This window comes from Argiope bruennichi, chromosome 2, assembly GCF_947563725.1.
Source record: "Argiope bruennichi chromosome 2, qqArgBrue1.1, whole genome shotgun sequence".
Lineage (NCBI taxonomy): Eukaryota > Metazoa > Arthropoda > Arachnida > Araneae > Araneidae > Argiope > Argiope bruennichi.
In genome coordinates this window covers 1387217-1412103 of record NC_079152.1, presented here as the reverse complement: position 1 = coordinate 1412103, position 24887 = coordinate 1387217, and the positions used below count along the sequence as shown (strand labels likewise).

Below are 24887 nucleotides of genomic sequence, written 5' to 3'. Positions count from 1 at the left end.
TCCTAACACATACCGTTCCCCCACAGCAGACCGTCAATGTGCAGTATAACTTCTCATTTTTGCAGCACCAGCTTTGAGAAAAAACGGCTACACTTTCTGCAGAACGTCCCTATCATTTTGCATGACAATGCTCGGCCGCATGCAGCGCAAGCTGTGGCTGCTTTGCTCGATCGATGGGACTGGGAAGTACTTTATCATCCACCATACTCCCCAGATCTAAGCCCTTGTGACTTTGACTTAATTCCTAAGATGAAGGAACCACTTCATGCATTCGCTTCAAAACTGTTCCAGAGATTCTTGCGGCAGTAGACCAGTCCATTCGAACTATCAACAGAACAGGTGCTGTTACAGGTGTTCTGCGACTTCCACATCGTTGGAAACGGGTTTTACACAATGCTGGCGACTCTATTGAAAGATTGTAAAACATGGTGACTTGAATCACTTTTGTATTCCATGTTAATCAATAGTTGTCACTATTAAAGTTCTAACCCTCGTAATTTCTAGTTTAGAGGTAAATTATACAAGTGGAAAAAACATTATCAAATTCAATATCAAATCTAAATATTTTAAACCATTTTTTTTTCTCTTGTCTGAAGTATAGAGAAAGTATTATAATCGTTATAAAATTCGAAATCGAGCTTTTGACGAATCTCCACGTTTTAAACCTTACCCAAGAGTTCGAAAAACACGTTTCTGGAAAATATCTGACCACTCGTCTGTTTATCAATCTATCTGTAATAAAGATAACTCAAAAATGCTTTGAGTTAGAAGGGGGAAATTTGATATGCGGTCTTGAGACTACATTTTTAAATTTCTATCAAATTTGGAGCAAAATGCGTTCAGGGGAAGTCTGTCTGTCCGGCTGTTCGAATATATGTTAACACTATGCCGACAGAACGTAGAGTGCAAGATGGAAGAAATTCACTACACATATTGAATCTCTTATAGTGTAGACGCCTATTAAATCATGAACCACATCCGATGAGTAGTTGACTGTCCGTCAGCCTGTACTTTCAGAAACATGTAAATGCGACAAATCAAAAACCCATTTCGCATGGGATTTTGTGACTATAAATGTAGTTTTGTATCCATTTTTTATTTCAAATCAACACGTCTAAAACAGCCATTTGATTTTCAGAGACTATTAAAGACATGCCAAGGATTCATCAACAAAATATTCGCCTAGGATCACACGATAAACTCAGCGAAAATTCTAAATTCTCTCCAAACGTTCATATTTCGTAACTATTGTTCGTCAAGGCCATGCAAGGCGTTCTCGGGAACACCTTTAAATAGAGAGGTGCGAGGCAGTTTTAAGGCAGACCCCTCTATCTGGTTTGAATAATGCAATATAAGAGAATAATTCTACTTACATCGGGCCAGTTGTAGTAAGACATTTCATCTGTGAGCTTTTGATAATCATAATAATGTACTCCGTGCCATAAGCCCATTGCACCAGCGTCGACAAGAGCTGAAAAAGAATGATATAATTATTCAGTTAAGTTATGAAGCAGCGGGTTAAGAAATAAAAGTATTTTTGCTTTGTTTTTAAACCTTGTGGCAATATAGATACATTTATTGTGTGTTTCAGGATACCGAGATGAGCGCTTTTAGACGTTTGATTTCGCTAAGGGCTGGAAGGTGAGAGGTTATAACACTTCCAAATTCATTTAATAATCTATTGCTAAATGCAAACCATTCATCCGTTTATCACTTTCATCCCTTTTTTTAACGAACTGAATCCTTTCTGACATATGCGCAAAAGCGCGGTCGGTTTCCGAATTCCGAGAATGGACAGTTATCTATGAAACGGGTGAATTAATATCTCTCTGTGCATGAAGATGAATGTATGTGTTTTTTTTATCTGAATTTGGTCTTAAGACACGAAGAAAGAGTATCACTTTTCAAAATTCAAAAGTAAATTAAAATATGTTAATTAAAGACTGAGCAAGTTTTTAGTGCTTTTGGGCTTATCTTCCGAAAATATTATCTCAGAAAAATAAATTTACCACTATCAAAAATTTTTAAAAATTGCACATTTTTTTTTTCTACTTTTAATACATTTTAAATTTGACTTAGTACATAATCCGTAATAATATTTTCATTTTTATGATCAAATTAATTATTTTATTGTTCCATCAACCCATTCAATCACGTGTTTTTGCCAACGTTGAAATTAAGATTTTTTTTAAAAAAAATCTTTTTTTTTTTTTACACAGAGATAGGATTTGCATTTCCACTTCTATTTAGCACGTTTTTAAGTTGATCACGTAGTTCAAATTTTTCAAGTGTCTTTGACTGATTCCATGAAATTCAATTTTTTCAATATTATGGACCAGTAAGATGAAATTCTAACAGCCAAGGATAGATTTCAGGCGAAAAACCTGAGACAAACTGTGAATTTCATTTCAATTTATTTTTCTATGGAAGAGTATAATTTATACAAGGAGGCCGAAGGTGGAACGCGTCTATTCTCACTAGAATACAAGAGCGAAAGTGTGAACATTTTTTATTGGGATTTCTTTCAGACGTGTCGATTCAGGAAAGGAAATCTTTGGAAGTTATGTCGTGGGTGTTTTGGACTTTTTATCCTTTTGCTTATAATGTGAGAACGAAAACGTCAGAACTATTTTAGTGGGCGTATTAAAAATAATAACTAAAAAAAAAGAGATTTCGATCAGGAAATAAGAGAAAATTTTAGAATAAAGTAATATGAATTAATTTAAGATAAAAAGAATATTCAGGATTTAAATTGAATTAAGATGTGTGTGTGTGTGTGTAATGATATAATTATAAAATGCATTCATCCTATTCATGCAACTTCTATTTACATTATTCGAAACGCTCGTAATAACTGTTAAGCAGAAATGAAACTAACAGCATACGTAGCAATGAAAGACTAACCTTGCTCATTTCGAACAAAAATTTTACTGTCAGCAGCCGAGGACGAAGGAAAGAGGGTTTCATCATCAACCCTGTCACGCCATTGCTCTGATCATCCGAAACATTACTAATAAGATGGCTGTATTTTTTGCAAGCTAACTCTTAAATTCAGATTTTTTTTTTCCCTCGTGCACGAGAGAAATTACTGAAAAAAATTCGATCTCAGGGATACTGACGAATCTTTACTTTTGGAATTCCCCTCGTCCAAAACACAGTTATGAAATGATTTTTGTCTGCTCGTGAACACGATCACTCAAAAGCGCTTTGAACTGGACGGACAAATGTCTATTTGACTGGACAGCATATCTTCGATTTCTATCAAAATCTGGACGTTTTCCGTCTAATAGAAATCTGTCTGTCACTGTTCATGTAACTCACCTCAAAACCTCCGTAACCAAAAAGATAAATGGATGAAATCTTAATTCATAGACTTATCACACGAAATGTATATGTGTATACAATTTTGGACTTCATCTATCAGAAGAGATGGGTCCATTTGTTAATTTATCAAAAGAAGTGAGGACATTTGTTAATCTGCATATTCTAGTGTATAAGCACACTATGAACGAAAAATGAAATGATTTAGAAATGGTATGAGGCAAATACCTGGAGTATGCAAATTTAAGTCAAAATGGTATACATGGGACACATTTTAGAAACACCGTGTGCTAAATTCTGAAAAGGAATGCGTCCAGAAGGCATACTCAAGCTTTCTTAAATCACGAAATCCGCCATATTGTGCCACGACTCGCAGAGATCAGTAAGATACCTTGCAAAAATGGCATTGCTGCTGACGGACCGCTGCGATCTCCCAGAGTTTGCATTCTTCCACCCCACACCATCCTACTCCCTTTATAAATTCAGGAAAGAAAGAGGCTGCTATGGTATACGAGAAAGTCGAGAAGAGAACTTTGATACCTTGCAAAAACGTTCACTCGAATTTTTGGAAGCCGCGTCAATAGCGACATACTTCAGCCTCGGTGCAATGAATTTTCTTCAGAACAGCGAAAGAGATTTTTTATGAAGAGATGGAAGGAACTTGAACATTTATCAATAAATGTCTACACAAAAGAGAGCAAACCTGTTTAGAAATGAATGCATCCACAAATTGCCTTTAACGTTCGCAGCAAAAAGGTATCTTTAACTAACACGTGGGATCTGAGCTCACACTAGTGGCTTGTTTCCGTATTGCGCTTTTTTGTCGTGGTGCTACCTTGCGGTTTGACGAAAATTTTAGGCCAACGACACATTTTCGAAAATTAGGGAAAGAAATATATATATATTCAAAGTCTTGTCACCACTCACCAGTGAGTCGCGACCCACATTTTGGGAACTTATCGTTGCATGTGATCATCATTCCTGGCGATCCATTAGAAAATACAGACAAAACAAATGTGATCGAAGCTTGGACATAGTATCCTACGATAAATAAGTGATTCTGTCAAGAAATCCTTCAAAATTCGTTGGTGGTCGTTACTTACCTGCTAGCATTTGCAGCAAACCCGTCGCCAAAATGTTGCCTTTTGACCTCTTCCAGCATCCAGCGACGCCAGTGAAGAAGGAGATGAAGATGAAGAAGAAGCCGACGATGTACATGCCGATGACAGAGCGAGCCATATCTGAAAGAAAAAAAAATGAATGAAATATCATACGAGCATGTATGAATCGTGAATTATATATTCAGGGCTGAAGGTTTGACAAAATTGGTTTTGAGAAGTATAAGAATTATGTTGATATCTCTATTAGGATCCGAAATCTGGAAATTTTTGTAGAAAATTAAATAATTTGTTGGGAGACCATAAAAGGCGAAGAACTTACACAAGAAGTGAATTTTCTCTTTATTTAAACATTTTATTTCCCAGCAGCCGACTTTGGCCACCTGTTAATTCGTCACGATTAATTGTCGCTAAAATAATTAGTTAAAATCTTTATAAATTTGTAATACTGTTTTCCATCATTGCTGAAAAGAGATTCACAGATATTCTGGATTGTCAACGACATTTCACTTTGATGACAAAATTGAAGGTTCTGGAAAATGTAAGAATTATAGCGAATCTCTACTAGGAATCGAGATCTTTGTAGAAGTTTCAATATCTTGCTGGGAGATTATAAAAAGAGATGCGCTCACATGAGAGGTCAATTTTCTCTGTGGATTGTTAATCATGGATCGAGTTACTACGAGGGGTGAAGTGCTGTTATTTAATAGCGATTTGTTGTTTGTGCGTGTTTTTTATTTCTGTAAGCGCTGTCTGTGTACTTTTCGGCCATGTCAATCTTTAGAGTTCGACAAATAAATAACCCAATTTCGATTGATAAATATCATGTTCCGCATTGCAAAGCAATAAAATAATTGTAAAATATTTCTAAATGAACAGAATCTTTATATTCTAGTTTTGGAACTGCAGATTATTCTATGAAACTGCCATATCCACTTCAAGTAATAAATATGTATTAAATGTTCATTAATGAAATTTTTTGCCAGATGATTTTGGCTAAATTTGTAGAGTTTGAGATAATAGCATTTAAAGATGTAAGAACATGTAAAACGCGTTTAACATTTAGGTGTCATGTGCAAGTGTAAAAAAAATCAATGCAACTTTCTCAGGAAATGAGTTTGGAAAATAAATGACACAGTTTTATGAATGAAACAATTCAGAAGCAGAGGATATTGAATAAAAAAAATGATGTGATATTTTCACCAGTAATCGACTTTTCAACGCCGTCACTTCAATCCAAATTTTACTTTTGAGCAAAAACAATCGCGATTCATCGTTACATTTCAAATAACAAAACACCAAAACTAGATTGCCGAGAGAAACATTCTTTTTTTTTTCAAGAATTAGTCAAAATTTTATTATTTGGTCTTTTCGCATGTTACGTCGAGGCTCATTAAATCTCAGCCAAGAGGAAGGCAGCCGGGACTCTATGGAAGACGTTACACGCACGAGTGCCTCTTCCGTCATGGCACCCGACATCTTCTGAATTCGTTCGCTTCCCACTGAACAGGAACAAGAGAGAACCTTCATTAAGCAGTTTTTCTTCGGGGAAATCTGAAATATTTGGGCAGTGCTGGGATTTCTCGCAGGCCTGCGTGTGATATCTCCGAGTAAATCGGATTTGGCAGGAATCGTCGACATTCGGAGAGATGGAGATTTGTGCTCGGGGATGGCAGCTTACAGAATGCCTCGAAGGTGCTCATTCTCAGAAGCATGCCATTTCCTTTCGAATGGTGAGAAAACTGAATTATCGAAAGAGTCAAAGCGCAAGAAAGATATCAGCTAACTACCAGCAAGGGTCGTCCGAAAACTTCCTCGCACTCTCTAATAAAGGTGTTACACCAGGGAACGCAACAAAAGTTACAACATTTTAAACTCTGGCATGAATTTAGCATTTTTAATGAATCTATCGTGGTGACTATCTTGGAGATGAATCGTTCGCATGCGGGTAATTGTACTCTTCATTTCAGTATCCCGAGACCACCCCTTTTCGACGATTCTATCTCATTAGGGGTGAGACTCAGAAGGATGAGCGCATTTCCGGCATTCTTCATCATTCTTTGACTTAACTACCGCCCTATCAGATACTTTTTCGTTCAATTTTTTTTTTCACATGTATGTGAGTATCGTGTCGTTTTTTGATTATATTATTTTATTTCAATTCAGTCCGCGAGTCATCCGAGTTCACTTTATTGTAATATGCAAGTATATCCTCTTTTCATCATCCCTATTTTGACGAATTAAACAAATCCTAACGCATGCGCAAAAGCGCAGTAGGTTTTAGAATCCATTTGGCAAACAGTATCTGAAAATCGAATTTGTGTTTTATTCGCATATTTCCCAATGGATTGAAACAAAAAATTGACACAGAACTAACTACACCTGTAGTCACAAAATTCCATACAAAATTAGATTAAATCTGCATTTTTCAGTTAGCTCGCTTACATTTTTCTGAAAGTACAGACAGACGGACATTCAAACCCTTGTAGGATATTTCGCTCTTTTTGCAGTTGTATAGAGGTTAAATTTGTGAACCCTATTTTGTCTGTCTAGTTATCTTTATTTCATAATTATAGTGTTCATTTTAGTTGCGATTCCGATTTCTAGATTTTGATGCATTTCCACATTATTCAATTAATTTCAGAAAAGACATTGTTATATGAACAAATTTGAAGATTTATATTTTCTAAAAAAGAAATCCATTCGAAGAAAACTTGTTTCCCGAAGCTAGTGCGAATGCAAGTGTACATAATTACGAAACGCAGTGCGTGTATCCAAAACTGACTGCTGTCAAGAATTAATGACTGTGACATATTGAGATTTTAGAAAAAACAATCTCTCTATATAAAACACTAACGTATGAGGCCCAGAAATCGCTTTTATTACATACTGTCGAATGGCAACAGTCAAATGTAAACAAATCGCTCCGTGAACGTTTCAGACGGCTTCTTTGAACGTTGATACAGTAGCACTTACTTTAATGGTTCGCTAATGAATGAAGATGAAAAATATTATTAGAAAAGCACTGGATAATATTCACCAAAGGCTTTATTCATTCAGAGGTTAAAAGATGTAAAAGAAATCAAGGAATAGGCTTCAGAAGTTTAATCGGGCCAGAAAATAGGCTTAACCATTGCCAGAAGGAAAATTGCAGTAACATACTTATGGGAATAAATGACTATTTTTCTAAAATTATTATCTCACAATACGATTCTTGATGTTAAAAAAACTTTTTAATTATATTAATTTTATATCTGTACTATGTTTTCTTTATTTTTGACAATTTGTTAATGCATTTGGAACAATCTGTAACAATTCAATCGCGCGCTTTTTAATAACAATTGCGCGCTTTTGCCAATATTAAAATTAAGATTAAAAAATAATACCTGCTATCGACATTCATTTTGAAGTAGGATTTTCATTTCCGCTTTTACTTCTTAGTATATACACTTTTAAATTTGCATGCGGTATAAATTGTTTCGATTCATTCAATTAGTTGCGTTTTCGTTCTTATGAAATAACACGGTGAAATTTGAAATATATATTTCATATTAATATTTAACAACAAAATTGTTAATAATCTGCTTGAACAAACTGATCGCGAAAGGCAGATATTTATTTTAGAAATACTATTTAAAATTAAAAAAAAAAAAAAGGCCGGGGACTAAAATATTTTAGGAATAAATTAATCATAAACAGAAAGCGGAGGTTCTTTGCAGATGAACATATGGCAGCAGTGAGCATGTCAGGGACGCATATTTAATTATTAATGAATATGAATGAGATTGGCTGGATAATGCTGGCAAGTGACGTCATTTGTAAAGTAGCCTTCATTAATAAGCTTTACGTGATGAGTGTGGGAAAAAGAAAATTGATTCCATAGCATTCTTCTTCATACGCGATTTTAAAAAGAAATCGTAAGTTTAGTAGAGATTGTAGAGTTTCATTAAATTATATTTTAAAAGTTGCCCTCAAAAAAGATTTTTTTTTTTTAATATAGATAATTTCTAAATATGAAATAACATGTGCTAGATTAATATGTGTAAAACATAAAAACATGTGTACGTACACTTTAATGTAATAGATATTATGCAACATTTCGAAATAAATTACTTTTTTAAAATGGTAGCATTAAGGTACATAACTATGTTCAAGATAAATGTTTTTGAAAAAAGCTCTAAATTTGTTATATTTTTGAAATGTTGTATAAAAAGATTTAAAAAAAAAACCGTATGAAACCAAAATATTCCAGTTAAATGACAAAGGTTTAAAAAAAAAAAAATTTTTTTTTTTATTTATAATGTTTTTATAGGGGAGGTATAAGTATAAAAAAAGTAAAAAAGTATAAATTTTCTTTATACTTTTTTGCTAAAAAGTATAAAGAAAAGTCTTTTAGTTAAAATATTTATCAAATGATTTGTTGAAAATTTTGCAGATAGATCAAGAAATATATTATCTTATTCCTAAACTAAAATATAAGCTGTATTTCTATCCACTCTTTAAATATTAGATTCGACTGATAAATAACAAGAAATTTTCAATTTTCGAATTGTGAAACATTAATAGTTCTAAAGGATTACTTAGTCTATGATTTAGGAACTTCAGAACATATTGAGAAATTACTACATTAAATTTGGACAAAGGAAAACGTGCATTAGATTGTCATTTTTGAGGTTTTTCATAAGAAAATTCTACCAAAGATGAAAACAGCATCTGAAGATGAAAAATAACATTAAAACGTACGTAATTGCAAATGTTAAAGTCAATGTAACTTTCACAAAAAATAGACTTAAAAAATTCAAATGGTTTTATGAAGAAACCTGTTCAAACTCTGGCGATGTTGAATTTTTAAAAAATTATAATTTCGTAAAAAATGGATTTTTTTAACGTAGTCACTAACCTTAAATATTCATTTCATCAAATTGCATTTGCATTTCCAGAGATGCCAAATTGTTGAGGAACAATCTATACATTTGAAATAATAATAAAAAAACAAAACAACCTTCCGAGTTTCTCCTTTACAACTGTTGCACCGATTTCAGAATTTCTTTATTTCAGATAAAAATTTATGATCCATGTGTATTCCACCTTCCATTTTGGTGGAAGTGTAGAAAATACTAATTCACGGTACGCTCTCTATGATGAAAAATCCTGCCAGAAGTTCCTCAGTAACTTTATTATGCCTATTTCAAAAAATTTTATTTCTTATGGAAGCTCTTGACCCCCTACATACGACATCAACAGTCACCTGGTCTCCTCATCCTCTTAAGAGTTTCGATATTTATCGCGAAATAAAATTTTTACAGAATCCTCAGCAGTAACAAATGTAACGATTTCGTCACTTCATTCGCATTTTGCAAGCATAGCTAGCAACTGAGAGAATCCCAGGCATCAACAAATGTAACGATTTCGCCAATTCATTCTACTTTGCAAGTACCTACAGTTAACCAATTGACAGAATCCACAGCATCAACGGATGTAACGATTTCGCCAATTCATTCCGCCTTGCAAGAACAGCTAATAACCGACAGAATCCTCGGCATCAACAGATGTAACGATTCCGCCAATTTATTCTACTTTACAGTTAACCACTTGACAGAATCCTCAGCATCAACGAAATGGAACGATTTTACTAATTAATTCCACTTTGCAAGTATAGCTAACCAATCAAATGGATCTATGTTCATTGTACAGGTATAATTTTAAACAATAGTTCCTTCCATCCTTTAATAAGACGTAGTTCATCAAAAATGGCTGGCATGATTCAATTGATACTATTAATAGGGCGGGTGAACAGGTGGCTGCATTTTGATTCAGATTGTTTTTCCGTGGGAATTTCTGCGCATCTCAAAAACTTCCTAATCTAGAAATTTTTATATGCATCATGAATTACAAAAAAAAATTTTATTGCCCCAGTAGTGTTCGAAAAATAATTCTTCGTCAACTATCGATGAAGAGAAACTGGACCAAAGACATTTGTGCAGAATGAAAATGGCTGAAACGGACCATTTGTGGTAGAAGAAAGGAAAAATACGCCGTCTCCGTAAATATTCTCATACTTAGAAAGAAAAAAAAAAGTCTTCATCCATTCCAACTTTATTACTTCCGTGTATATTATTATATCACGCGCAAATGCACGAGGAAGTGCTTCTTACCGTTATCGGAAGCAAATTTCACGGCAAAATCCAGAACTGAGCTACAATAACAAACGTCGTGAATGCATTCTGACAATATGATTTCTGAAAAATAGGCTTACGGAGATCGTAAGAAAATCGTTTTTGAAACTGAAAGTGTCAACCATTTCGAGGAACTGTTGTTTTCGAATAATGTTTTAAGGCAGGTTTTATTTATTTAAACATAGAATATTTCTTATATAATTTTTGTGAGTTTTCCTTTCATACTCATCATTCCATCTACAAACTATTTAACAAACTAACCTTTTTTATTCATCTCTTAAATTATTCAAATATTGAATCATCTTAATTCTTTAATTTTTAAAATCGCGAGTCATGAGTAGGATTAAATATTTGATGAAACAATGAGCTTATATCGAATTTCAGCTCAACAGTGAAATAGATTGATGAAAAACATGCAAAAAAATATTGCCAAAATTTAAGGAAACTTTACACAAATAAACCAATATTTAAATGATAGTTTTTTTTAAAAAAAAATTTAAAACAGTGTAGAAATCCGTTTTATATAATAATATTTTCGGCGGTAGCTCGGAAAACCCCTCAAAATTCTAATCGAAATTTTAAGAAACTATCCCGAGATGTATATTCCCACCCTCCAAAGTATATAAATATCAAATTTGGTAGCTCTAAGTCGAATGATTAGCCCTGTGAAACGAGCGCCAACATAATCACACACGCATGCACCTTTATTATTGGCAGATATGAGCAATAAACTACGGTAGGCGATGTCTGAGGTGCAGCAGTGCAATTTGTTGCCGAGGATACATAAGGAATGGTTAGTACATTAACTATTATTTTTGTCTCAAATGAATCATTGTTTCACATCTGTTTCTGATTTGAACTTTTGGCAAATCATTCTATTCAAGCGGCGGAATTTTTCAAATGATTTTTCTTGCTGTAAGTTGTCGAGTTTCGATGTTAAACAACTAATGGCCCTAATATTTTCTAAATAGTCCATTTTTTGCTCTTTCTTCTGTAAAGCTCTTAGATATTTCTCTCTCTATTTATAAAAGAATAAATTAGATCCTGCGCTATCCAATAGAGATCTTAAAGCAATGTTTATCTGAATTTTATTAGACAATCTATGATTATATGAAAAGATGACCAAAGAAGATGACAATTTTAAAATAATTTATATTAAGATAAAAGAACTATATTATATATATATATATATAAGCAGTTGCGCGCCAAATGGAAGAAACTTTTGAGATTTTTAACTGCGATTTATTCCAACTTGGGAAGCATAATTTGTATAAGAAAAACGATCATAAAAGATGTGTCAGGTCTACACTACGACACTGGAGTAAGAGAGAAAATTTTCCCTTCATTGATTTTTATTTTACTATGAGATTTTGATAGAGATTTCTTCGACACATGCAGTCTTAGGAAAGGGAATCTTGGGTATCTTTAAAAGAATGGGGTAAACATTAAGGATTTTTATCTCTTCACTTGGAGTGTGAGAAAATGCTGAAGTAAGCATTATTATAGAACGGACATAGAATTAATTAAATAAAAAAAAGTGGGAATTGGATCAGGAAATAAGACAACATTTTAGAATGAAGTTAATATGGACTAAATTAAAAATGAGGGAAATAATTAAGATTTAAATTAGATTAAGATATCATTACATACATATATATATATATATATATATATATATATATATATATATATATATATTACGAACATGAAAACTACCGCATCACAACACCTATTCTTTTTGCCATTAAAAAACAAATGTTTTTCTATTGTTTTATAGTTAAAATTCGTTCTATATGTCCGAAATTTTCTATCAGATATTATATTTTTCTTGCTGAAGAATCCCGTTTATTTACAATTGAAGATTTCGGCTATTTTCATTGTCGAGAAAGTCCCAGCTTCTTTAAATGCAAATTGTTTCATACAAATCTGCGAAAAATGTAAGAAACACCCAAGACATATCTACTACAATCCCTCCACAAATGATCCTAACTACACAGAACAAATACTCCAGATGCAGTCAAATCTCGCCGAACAAGCACCTTGTATAGTGAGCAATTTGCATTACGAGCAAAACAAAGTGTAAAAAAGTGGCTCGTTTAACGAACCATGTATCGCGGAACGACTGGCTAAGAGACATCGTGACTACCAGCTGGATTGCCCCGCATCAGTCTGTGTTGAGCGCAGCTTGTTTGAAGAGAGCCCTTGTATCCACATCGAAGAAGTTTTGCTTAACCGCGTTGTCAAACGCGACTCCAGGTGCCCGTGGAGCCTTAATCGACCAGATTTTGCCTTTGTTTAAGATTACGAAGCTAGAAGAGATAGTCAAAACTCAAAAAAGCTTTTGGTGTTGCATTCTGTGTCACGACTAAAAGTTGCGGAGGAGATTTGGTCAGGAGAGGAGGAAATGTTAGGCGCAACAGAGCAACCATCTTTGAGTGAAATAAGAGAGATTTCAAAAGATGGGAAATTGTTGCATGGTATGTTAAGAAGCATCTCCCTGATAAGACAGTGGCTATGAGTTCTAAAATTCATTTAGTGTTAATGCAGTGTCTCAATTTCGTCAAATTTTGAAGCGTATCCAAAAAACAAATGTCTTTAGACAATTTTCTTATTTATATGTTTTTATTTACAATAAATTACATTGTTATAAATTACTCAGTATTTTTTCGGTACGGAATATATTGTCCCATTTTACATGAGTTCCTGTGGGAAAAAGTGGTAGCTCTTAACGAGTGTTTCGCATCGTGAGTAAGATTTTGGGAACGAATGATGTCCGTTAAACGGGGTTCCACTGTACTTTTATATCTCGTAAATCAGCATAGAAGTCCAAAACGGAAGTATTTTGCAGCTGCGTCCACTTATGACAACTTTTGCGTGTAAAAAGAAAAAAACAAGAAGAAATAATTTCAAGCCATCTCGTTCACCGGAGGCAAGGACAAGTTCGTCCGACATTGCTTGTGGCGTATCTTGTCGTCATCAACGATCGACACTTTTTGCATGAAGTTCTTTTCTCTTTTTTTTTCCTCGTTCCAGAGGCCAACCACCCCAAGAAGTCGTCGCACGGGTTAGCTCTCATTTCCCCTTCGGAAAATAAACGAGACCACCGCTGAATCCAGCATCCTAATGATCTCGGAGCAGTAATTGTTTCTTGCCTATCGCAGCTCACAATCGTTATATCGAAGATTTCGAATTCGTATTAAAGCAGTTAATGAAGCTGTTTTACTCATTTTAAGGATATAATGCTTCATTAACAGCCCAGCTTTATATTTCTTCGCTCTTAACAGGATTGATAAAATCTGTATATTTTGCAGACAGTGATAATGATGCAAAATTCGTATAAAACATTCCACAGTACAGTCTATTGGAACTAGAGCTGCCAAATTTGCATGTAGTAAGCGACGAATTTCCGAATAGGCAGCAGAATAATTCCGCAGCAAGGTCGACTTCTATTAAATTAAATGCTCATCTTTCACTGTTTTCCAGAATTGGCAACATCAATGGAATTTAAATGCAGAAAATGAATGGTACAATGTAAAACCATTTATTATAACATGGTATTCTCACTCAACCGCAGATATGATCTCGTCTTAACTTGGTTAATGAGCGGTCAGTCAAGGCTGACTCACAAATATTTACTTTTCTGAGAACCTCTCTGAACTTGCAATCATTGTGGGAACCTTTTAACTATAAGGCAAGCTGGAATAGATTGTACAGCCCAGACTTCACGGAAACGCAAACATTTTTCTTCGTATATTTCCAATATTTAATTAGATAAAAACCACATATAAAAATCTTTGAATTTTTAAAAACAGTAGTATTATATTTATTGATTTTAATCGCTTATTCGTTTTTAGCTCCCAACCGATTTAGTTTTATTCTTACCACATGCTTACCACTTCTTCTTATTATTATTATTGTATGAATAAAATTACAATTATATTCTGAATCGTAAATTTCGGCGCAGTATATCCTACAAAAGGATTTTATACCAGAATAATTATCATATCAATCAATCTTCAGTTTTTTTAACTGTTATTTCAGTTTATTCTTTATCTATTCGGCTTTACATTATCCTGCTTTTACCAGTATAGTTCCTGCTTTACCAATATATACTATCTGTAAATTGCATGATGCGATACGAATGTTTGAAAAAATCGTTTTGAACGATTCAAAACTCACCGTAAAATGATACGCTGAACCAAGAGTTATTAAATTTAACACGTAGTCTATAATGGATTTCAAAATGCACAATCGCCTATTAAAAAGATGGTTTTAGCCTATTTGCCAAATAAATAAATTGGTCTAAAACACAAATCATCTGCCATACCGATATTTTATCTAGTGCAATGAGTCAGATTCTGATCGATTTCATCCATTGTGCTTACTTATTAACTCATTAGCTCCCACGATCCCCGCTTCGGGATTTTGCAATTTTGTGTTCACCACTTAACACTGAAAATATATTCGCTACGCCTGACAGTTCAGCTTCATTCTATATATATATATATATATATATATATATATATATATATATATATATATATATATATAATGTGTAGTAAAAAGTGTCTATTTTGTGCTCCGCTTCTTCACAACAAGCGAACTCATTTCGAATTCGTCTGTAAGTTGAACGAAACAGGAGTGTCATATTTGAAACATTGTATCTTTGGCTTGGTTTATATGAATAAGGAAACACCGTAGATAAATATGTCATTGAGAGGTTACGGTAACAATGTTATTGACTCGGTTTTTTTTAAAGGACTTTATTCATCCTTTTATAACGATACCCTTTTTGAAAAATGTCAGATATTTTAAAAACAAAACATAATGTGAATATAATTATACTATTACATAACTTTTGGTGTAAAAACATCCAACTTACCCAGCCAAACACTTTTTTTTTTAATTTATTACTTAATGGGTTAAAATATTTCTAACCGTCGAGCTTTATTATTACTATTATAAACAAATGGAGATGCGGCATCATTATAAATCATGATCCTTCATTATTAAAAAAATGCATTTTCAGTCCATTACTTAAATAAAAAATACCCAAAATATGAACATGTCGATCCAATAAAGATGCATGTCAAATGAAACTCAAATTCATTTAAAAAGAGGAGCATCCATAGAGATCCGACATCGCTTGTAGTTACTTTTTGGATAGTCAGCACTCACTTAACATTTTTTTTATTTTCCATTTTAATTCGATCATTTTAATGAAAAATCAACCTTCATGTGAAAGTCTTTCCTAAAACTTTTACATAAAGGTTTAAAAAAAAAAAGTGTTGTTCCAGAGAACGCGTTGCGTGGCATTGGCGTACAACACTTACGAAATATTAAACTTTGATGTCAATTTGGCATTTTTTTTCCCCCTTGAATCTCTTATGGGATCTTTGCCGAATGTTTCGGCGATTCATCCCTGGCATGTGGTTAATAATATACGAAAACCGAATCTGTGCATTTTTTCAAACCTTTTGAAACAATCATCTGACACAAATCTGCACTTAAAGTGACAAAATCACATACAAAATGTGACATATTTAAGTCATTGCATTTTTGAATGATCGCGTTTACATGTTTCTGAAAGTAGAAACCAACAGACGTCCAACTGCTTGTCGGATTCAGCTCAAAAGTCGATAGGTGTGTCTACACTATCGGTCAGTGTACCGAATTTTATCCATCTAACTCTCATCGTTTTGTAGTTATCGTGCTAACAGCCGGACAGACGAACTTCCTTTAAACAGATTTTGCAAACTGTACATTTGGTGTAAGGACCGTATACCCTATTTCATCCACATTGCAGTTCGAGACGTTTTTGAGTTATCATTTTGTCACACACAAAAGGGCGGACACATGTTCCGGAAATGTCCGGAAAATGAATTCTCAAACGTGGAGATTCTTCAAAATCTCGAGTTCGAATTTCTTTTGAGGATCCCAATACCTCGTATACGAGAAAGTAATAACGGTGGCTCGATAACAGTTACTAAAATAAATAAAGTTGTTCTCTCTTGCTTGAGAAAAATGCTGCAGTGATTTGTCAGCATTGTTAAACATCGGGAATCCAGGACAGCCAAATGAATGAAGTTGTCCCGGGTTATTTTTGACTGGCAAAGTGAAGTAACACAACAACAGCAACTCAAGAATAACAAACCATGTTTCAACAACGAAATCACTGAGGAAAGGCTGACAATCCTGAAAAGCGTCTGAACGCTCGAATAGTTCTCCTTTTCAGCGAGAGCGGCGAAACAAATGGTGGGAAAAAAGTCCCGAAGGTGATTGACTTCCTGGCTCGATAATTGAACGATTGCCCAACAGACTCTCGAAATCTCAAATGGCGTGAACAAAGTATTCGTATGGGTTTCGTCTTTGCGATCGCAATCGCTTCGGATTGCTAGCACTTGAAGTGGAGCGACAAGTGACACCGGCACGCGAAATCTCTCGGCTGTATAACGCTCTAAAAATCTGTTTACATAACGTTCATTATCTCAAGTTCCGATAGTTAATACTAGGAGATAATCTTTAAATGTTCCAAGGATAATGAGAAATGATAGTTGGTGGTGGGGAGGGAGGTGCAAAGAATTTAGTTATGAAAAGATATGGGTTAGAATCAGTTGTGGATTTAGACAGCGCATCTCTTTTATAACACCTCTCTTTTAATAACAGAGTAATTTAGTTTTCCATTTCAAAGATTTGTCTTGATTGGCATATCAATCGTTTATTTTAGTTAAATAATTTTTTAATCTTGATGATTTTTCAAAAAGTACTTATTTATTTTTTCTTACTCTCATAAACATTGTTAGTTAACTCACGATTTTCAGTTTTATTAAGAGACAGCTTAAATGATATATTTGACTTTCTCGTATGCGAAGTATAGAGGAAGTATTGCAATCATCAAAAAATTCGAACTCCAGATTTTGCTGAATCTCCACGTTTTAGATCTCCCTGAGTTCGAAAAACACACTTTTGTCATTATGTTTGTCTGTCTGTGACAAAGATAACCCAAAAAAAGTTTTGAGCTAGAACGGATGAAATTTAGTATATGGTCTTCATGCACAATTCGTAGATTTCTATTAAATTTGTGTAAAATCCGAGCAGGTGAATCCGAGGTAATCCGGAATAAGAGGGAATCTGTCTGTCCGGCTGTTCGAATATAAATTAACACGATAACTACAAAAGGAAGAGAGCTAAATAGATAAGATTCGGTGCACAGATTTAACATCAATATTGCATACATTTATAAAATGTTACGCCAAATCCGATAAAGGTTTGAATGTCTGTCGGTCTATACATTCAGAAGCATGTGAACGCGATAACTCAAAAACGCAATGTCTTAATTATATCCAATTTGGTAAGGGATTTTGTGACTAGAAGTTAGTTCTGTGTGAAATTTTGGTTTCAGTTGGTTGGAGAGAAACGTGGCTAAAATAAAAAATGAGCCTTTATTCGAGGTTATTTTGAAAAAGTTTTGGGAAAACCACTCCAGCTGGTTTGCATTCATGTTTTAAGTTATCACTTTTAGAGAAAGCACCTTATGGATGGCTGTTCATAAGCAACGGTCTATACTTACAACACAATAATCAACAGATTTTTTTTAAAGCTTCAATTTATCATCTTAAGGTTTATTTTGGATGAAGAATGGTTTTAACATAATGGAGGATGGTTTTTCGATTTTAACATAAAAATCAGTAAATTCAGTTTTTAAAAAAAAAGTTTTACTACTAATTCTATCAGCTTCTTTAAGCGACTTATAATACAAGATGGCATTCGCTCCGGATTCAAAGTGCAAAAATATTAATTCTGAGTTTAAAAATTTACTTCTGTGGGACTGCGTGGTGGTAAACCTAGAGCAAACATTTCGTAAAATGAAATGAAAATTTCAGATAAACTGCAGAAAGGAAAAAAAAAAATCTAATTTGGTTTTTCAAATTATTCTAAAATCATGATTGAATAAACTGTATTTTAAATTCGCATTAATACTTTCAAAAGAGTGCAGCAAATTTCGATATATCGATTGCTAAAAAAATACGCCGGATGTTAAACCAAAATACTAGAATAAAGGAAACAAAACAGGAAACTAGACAATGGAATCAAATTGACGATGTTCTGTCGATTCCGTGAGAACCTTGCGTCAGAGCATTCGAATGAAATGAATTTAAATATAGCTTGCCTAGAAAAGAGGGCAGATTTAATTTTTGCTACGAGGGACAGCGCCTCATAGAGATTTACTCGGAAAGATTAACTTCTTCTAATGAAATTCAAAATGTACAGCTTTTATATATCAGCGAAAGAAAAGGATTCAACTATAAATCACAGTGTTCCTCTGTGCATTAACGGTCATACCTTGGAAAAAGTCGATCATTTCAAATACCTTTGGCACAATGATTAATGACAATAATAAACTCAGAGCAGAAATTAACAACAGAATAAAAACGGCTAATAAATATTTCTTTGGACTGAAAAAACAACTAAGATCCAACTTAATCAGTTGAAAAACTAAACTAAGAATTTCATTATGCCTATTCTGCTCTATGCAAGGTACTCTTTAACTAGGACACTCGGCGTTCTCTGAACATGTTCGAGTGAAAGATCCTTAGAACTAACTATCTTTGGCCCAATACTAGAGAGAGGATGTTGGAGAACTAGATTCAGTTTTGAGTTATACAAGCTCTATACGCAACCACAGATAACACTGGTTATCCGGAGCAATAGGTTAAGATGGTTCGGCAATATCTGGAGAAGCCCTGAAATCAGCGCCTTCAAAATATCCACTTTTAAAACTTCTATAAGATCCCAGGCTAGAGGAGGATCTCCAACTAGATGGCTGGATGATATGGAAAGAGAGCCGAGTGTTCTGAGGATAAAGAACTGGAAGAGAGTTGCGGGGGACAGAAAGCGCTGGAAAGAGCGCGTGGTTGAGGCAGCCAAGGTCTGCAAGGGGCTGTAGTGCACATGAAGAAAAAGAAAGAAAAGGACTAACACTAGCAAGATGTTAAAAAGAAAGCATTCTTCATTACAGGAAAAAACTGGTGAACAATTAATACTCTATTTACATAAAACGCTAACGTATGTGGAGCAGAAATTGCTCGTATTTCTTACCGTCGAATGGCAACAGTCAAATGTAAACAAAGAATCATTTAAATTTCAGACTGCTTCATTAAATGTTTTTACAGCTGTATTGAATTCAATGCTTCGCGTAGTCAATTAATGACGCGGCAAAATATTGTTAAAAACATCCTGGAAATAATTCGCCATCTCATCAAAGATCTACATTCGGTCAGAAAAAAATATATGTAAAAAAAGCAAGAAATAGGCTTTAAACAGAAAGTTTAATCGAGCGCAAAAATAGACTGAACTATTTAAAGGTAGCTTGCTTACGAAATTGACGTTCATATCTTCCAAAACAATTAGCTTCCAAAAAATGCATTACCTTAAGACTAAAAAATTACCATTTTAACGATAATTTCCTTTTTATAGAATTTTTCGAGTAATTTTAATATTTTTTGGATAAACTTTGATATACAGTCATTTGGTGCCTTGTGAAGTTGGCAATTTTTCTGTGGCGCTTTTGCTACCGTTACACTATTGCTGCCGTTCGCGCCACATTCGCTCATTTCGCTAAAATTTGGCGATGAATTATTTTTTTGGCGAAAATGACTGTATATCAAAGCTGCTCCTCAATTTGTTAAACTATATGCAACCATATTTTGAAATGCTATGATGGAATTCAAATCCACCCATCAAAACATTCAATTCCCTTTTTCTTTTGACAATATTAATTGCTCAGTAAGATTTTCAATTCAGTGTTTTTTAGTCGCATTAAATAATACGGTGAAACGCCGCTTTATTTAACGCATTTTATAAATCATTTAACAATCTAAGGAGTCGGTAATCTGGGCACACAAACTGGTTGCCAAAGGTGGCTAGAAGTTAGAAGTAAGTTGATGTAAGGAATTTAGAGTAAGTTAGAAATCACTTAGAAATGTCTAAAATGTCATTTAGTTTTGCAACTAACTGTTTTAAATAAACACGTTATTACTTAAATGATGAGAAATGATAGCCTTTACGTTCCAAATTGCCATCAAATCCTATTGGGAAGAGTAAAATAATAGGATAATAACTTCGTCACAGATGAGAAAAAAATTCCTCTATGTTTCATTTTTTGTAATCATGGGATTGATTATCTGAATACCAAGAAGTCAAGTTACAAATTAAATGAATAAAAGAAAGAAAGAATAAAAAAAGCACCTGACAATGGTAAAATTAATTCATTAAAATAATAATTTATTTCAAATACTTATTTATTTTTTCCTAACGTTTAAGTTCCAGTACATGTAATACAAATTTAACCTCGTGTACAGATTTTATCGACGGAAGGCGAATAATATCTCTCTTAAGGTCAGAAACGAAGAAACTGCTGCCAACAAGCATTTTGGAAATATAATACAGACTGGAGCATTAAATGAAAGATGAAAAGAAGCACACATGTTAACACTTCAGTGGCAGCATGCATACGCAGTCAAATATCGACAGGGGCCGACAATATGCTATAAATCCCTATATCTTACTCCTTTCAAGTTTCAAGGGGCCGACAATACTTTTGAAGAAGAATTTTTTTTAAAAACTTCACTCAAATTCACAAAATAATTCAATATGTGTTAACATGCACATCAAACAAACCAGTGATCTCCTTAAACATTCGTGTAAACTATCTAACAAAGATGAATTTACGTTTTAGATGCGTTTTTCTCAACCGATTGAAGCCAAAATTGAGCAGAAAATTTCACCTGTAGGCAAGAAATCACAGATCAAATTTCGTATATTTAAGTCACTGCGTTTCTGAGCTATCGCGTTTACATGCTTCTGAAAATACAAACCAGTCAACCTCTTGTTAGATTTGGCTCAAAATTTGGAGCTGTTTGCACTATGTGTACCGACTTTTATCCATCTAGCTGTCGTCGTGTTGTAGTTATTGTGTTAACTTATATTCAAACACTCGGACAGACAGATTTCCTTTGAATGGATTTTGTTCAAGATTTGATAGAAATCTACAAATTTGATGCAAAGATCATGTACAAATTTCATCCGTCTAGCTCAAAGCGTTTTTCAGAAATCGTTATCTCAGATGAACAGACATAACTCCAAAAATGTGTTTTTCGATCTCAAGGAGGTCTAAAAGGTGGAGATTCGTCAAAATCTCGAGTTCGAATTTTTTAGCGATTGCAGTTCTTCCTCTATACTTCATATAGGAGAAAGTGAAAGAAAAAAAAAAAATCTCACACATGTAGTGTGAACGGCTATTAAAATGTGAATGGCATTTCATCTGCGAATCCGAGTGAGTGAGTGGAGTATCTGTGTAAGAACGAACAAACAAAAAATCCAGAACGAGGTTCAAGGGCGGAAGTCGCATTGTTTGCTCAACTGATTCGTAAAGTAATGAGACAGCACTAGTGGTGAAAGCCGGACTTGGAAATAAGGCAAGTCAAATAAATCTTGGCACCTGAAGCATGTAATGCGATGAAACCCTCGCAGACATCTGCTTGTATTAATACCTTTCTGAACTTTCGGCATGGTTGATTGAATGGGGCCAAAATCAGCGCATGCATTCCCAAAAGTCTACTGAACAATCCTTTGTTTGAGGATAGGATAAATTATTTTAGTTTTATGCCATATTAAAGAAACGCATTCAGGTCCAGCTTCATTATTGTGCCGTCTCTCTTTATAAGTATCGTATACTGCCACATAGTTTAATCCATAGAATATTCAGCGCCCTGTGGTGCCTCTCCCCTTCTCGTTATAATTATCATATGTTGGTACATAGTTTAATATTTGGTAAGGTTAAAGTACACAAGTACTTTTTCCAAGTATGTATAAAATGCAGCAGAAGATTTTAAAAAAAATCATGGGGCTAAAAATGACAGATAGCATACTATTGTTGAATACAATTCAAGTTTGTTAGAATCTAGAGGAAATCAAAAACACATTTTTGGAAATGGCCTGTCTGTGACAAACGTAACTTAAAACTGCTTTGATCTAGACAGATGAAATTTGGTACATGGTCTTTACACCAATTTCAACCAAATTTTAAGCAAAAGTCGTCTTAAGTTACATCCGTCGTAAGTTATATTTGAACAATCAGTCAGGCACAAAAGCCGGCTTTTGTGCCTGACTGATTGTTCAAATATAATTTACACGATAAGTGCGAAAATAAGAGAGCTAGTTGGATAACAGTTAATTCCATACTGTCTTTTCTTCGGCCACTCATCAGTACAACTATGTTACATATTATATATCTTAATTTAAATCCTAATTAATTTTCTAGTTTTATCTTGAATTAGCCTTTCTTACTTCATTCTAAAATTTTCTTTGACTTCAAAAACCACTTTTTTGTTTAATTATTTCTATAAAACTTGAAGACGGAGCAAAGGGGAAAACAAAACTCAACGCATTCTTTCCAAAGGCACTTGATTCCCATTCCTGAATCGACAGCTGTCGAAGTAATCGCTATCAAAATCTCTTAGTAAAATCACCGACAGAAAAACTTCAATCACATTGTATCGCGATGAAATAGACGCGTAATCATCGATATTTCCGGGTACAAATTATGCTTCCCGTGGTAAAAAAATCGAAGCAGATGCAAATTTATCCACTTTTCAGCCACGCATTTGCAAAATTATGTTTACATTATATGTATACATATATTAGTATATTAGCATATATTAAGTTACTTTCATCCCCTTCTATGATAATGAAATGATCCATTTGCTTCTCAGGATACGATACATTCTTGATCTTTACAAAGGAAGCGGATACTTTCACTTTCCCGTGAGATTTATGAAGATTATGAGATTTGAGAAGAAACTGAATTATGTTTTTTCTCGGACTATTAATGTATCTTCCCAACCGTTTGTTAAACAGTTTTAAAAACTAGCCGTGGATGTTATCTTTTGGAGTGAGGTGGCACCATTTGTTTCCTCAAGTTTTGAAACATTGATCACAACGATAGGCATAACCCGAAGGAGTTGCGAACATTTCGAGAGACCGATGTTTTTTTGTTTGGTTATATTAACGTGCTGTTTCAAAGCAATACTAGGGTTATTTTGAGACCCAGTCATTTTGAACCACGGTCAGATGACGAGGACGACGCATGAGCTACCTCCCACTTTGAATTTCCACACCACACCAGCGGAAGGACGTTTGGCCCAAGCGGATTTAACATGCACAAGACCTGCTTAAACAACAGTTCTTTGGTGGAATAGGGTCTCGAACCTGAAGCTCTCTGGTTTCGAAGCCGAGACCTTTTTACCAGTTCACCGCTGCCTTCGAGAGACCGAAACCCCGCATTTCGGAGGACACTGCACCATAGACTCATTTTAACTTCAAAATTGCCCACATCTGTTTTACAACTGAGAAAATTTGGAAAAATTTACACAGAAACGAACTTGCTTCCATTTCAGAGATATACTGTCATTCTTATTTCATTCAGGTTCCCAGGAATGATCATCTGAAATATCACAAACAAAATTATTTAAGATTTTTCAAACATTTCATTTCTTTCTGCCCATGTCTAATAATGCCATTGTTCAAACCCACTTCTGTCACTCCTTGTTAAAAGTCTTTTGCTATGACGCGCGATCATTCAAAATGACACAAAGAGAATTATTTATGGCATTTCCTTTCTTTTCGCCCAATAATGCGCAGTGACTCTGGGCAACTTCTGTTATTCCCGGTTAAAGTCTTTTCATGCGTGAAATGATTCTATAATACGATATGCACAAATGCACACCGTTTACGAAATGAGGGGCTTTTGTTTGGGAGGGAATCAATGAATTCCCTTCAGCCTCATTTTAAAGTATAATGTTCCAAAATGACCAGTGTTCAGTTTTTTTCACAACTAGTCATTGGTAAATTGACTTTTAGTAGCTTTCATCCCACCTCCTCCTCGAAGAATCTATTGAAACAACACACACACACACACACACACACACAAATTGAACGTTCATTTCAAATTCATTGCTGCTTTAGATTAGACAGACTAGAGGTTTTCCCAATTTTATTCCAATTCTCCTTTTCCCTCATCCCCCCTCTTACGTTTCATAAACGACTCCAATCTCCCTGCAAAAACGCTTTGTGCCCAATTTTCAAGGCCGCTCCAAGTGCAGCCCCCGGGTGATTAAGAAGTCCTTGTTTGCGTCTAAGCGCCGACTGAAGCGAAACAATGAAATCCTCTCGCAGAACAAAAAGAAGCAAGAATCACCAATGCCAAATGGCA

At 34.3% G+C, this 24887-nt stretch overlaps 1 protein-coding gene across 1 annotated transcript in view; it reads right to left on the bottom strand.

The window, feature by feature from the left end:
* LOC129961577 (transmembrane protein 178B-like) overlaps positions 1-24887 on the bottom strand; it is an 86733-nt gene that overhangs the window by 3028 nt on the left and 58818 nt on the right. The window contains exons 3-4 of the mRNA XM_056075075.1: positions 4425-4562; positions 1374-1471 (exon numbers count right to left, since the gene is read on the bottom strand). Coding sequence (XP_055931050.1) covers positions 1374-1471; positions 4425-4562 — 236 coding nt within the window. The remainder of the gene's footprint in view (positions 1-1373; positions 1472-4424; positions 4563-24887) is intronic.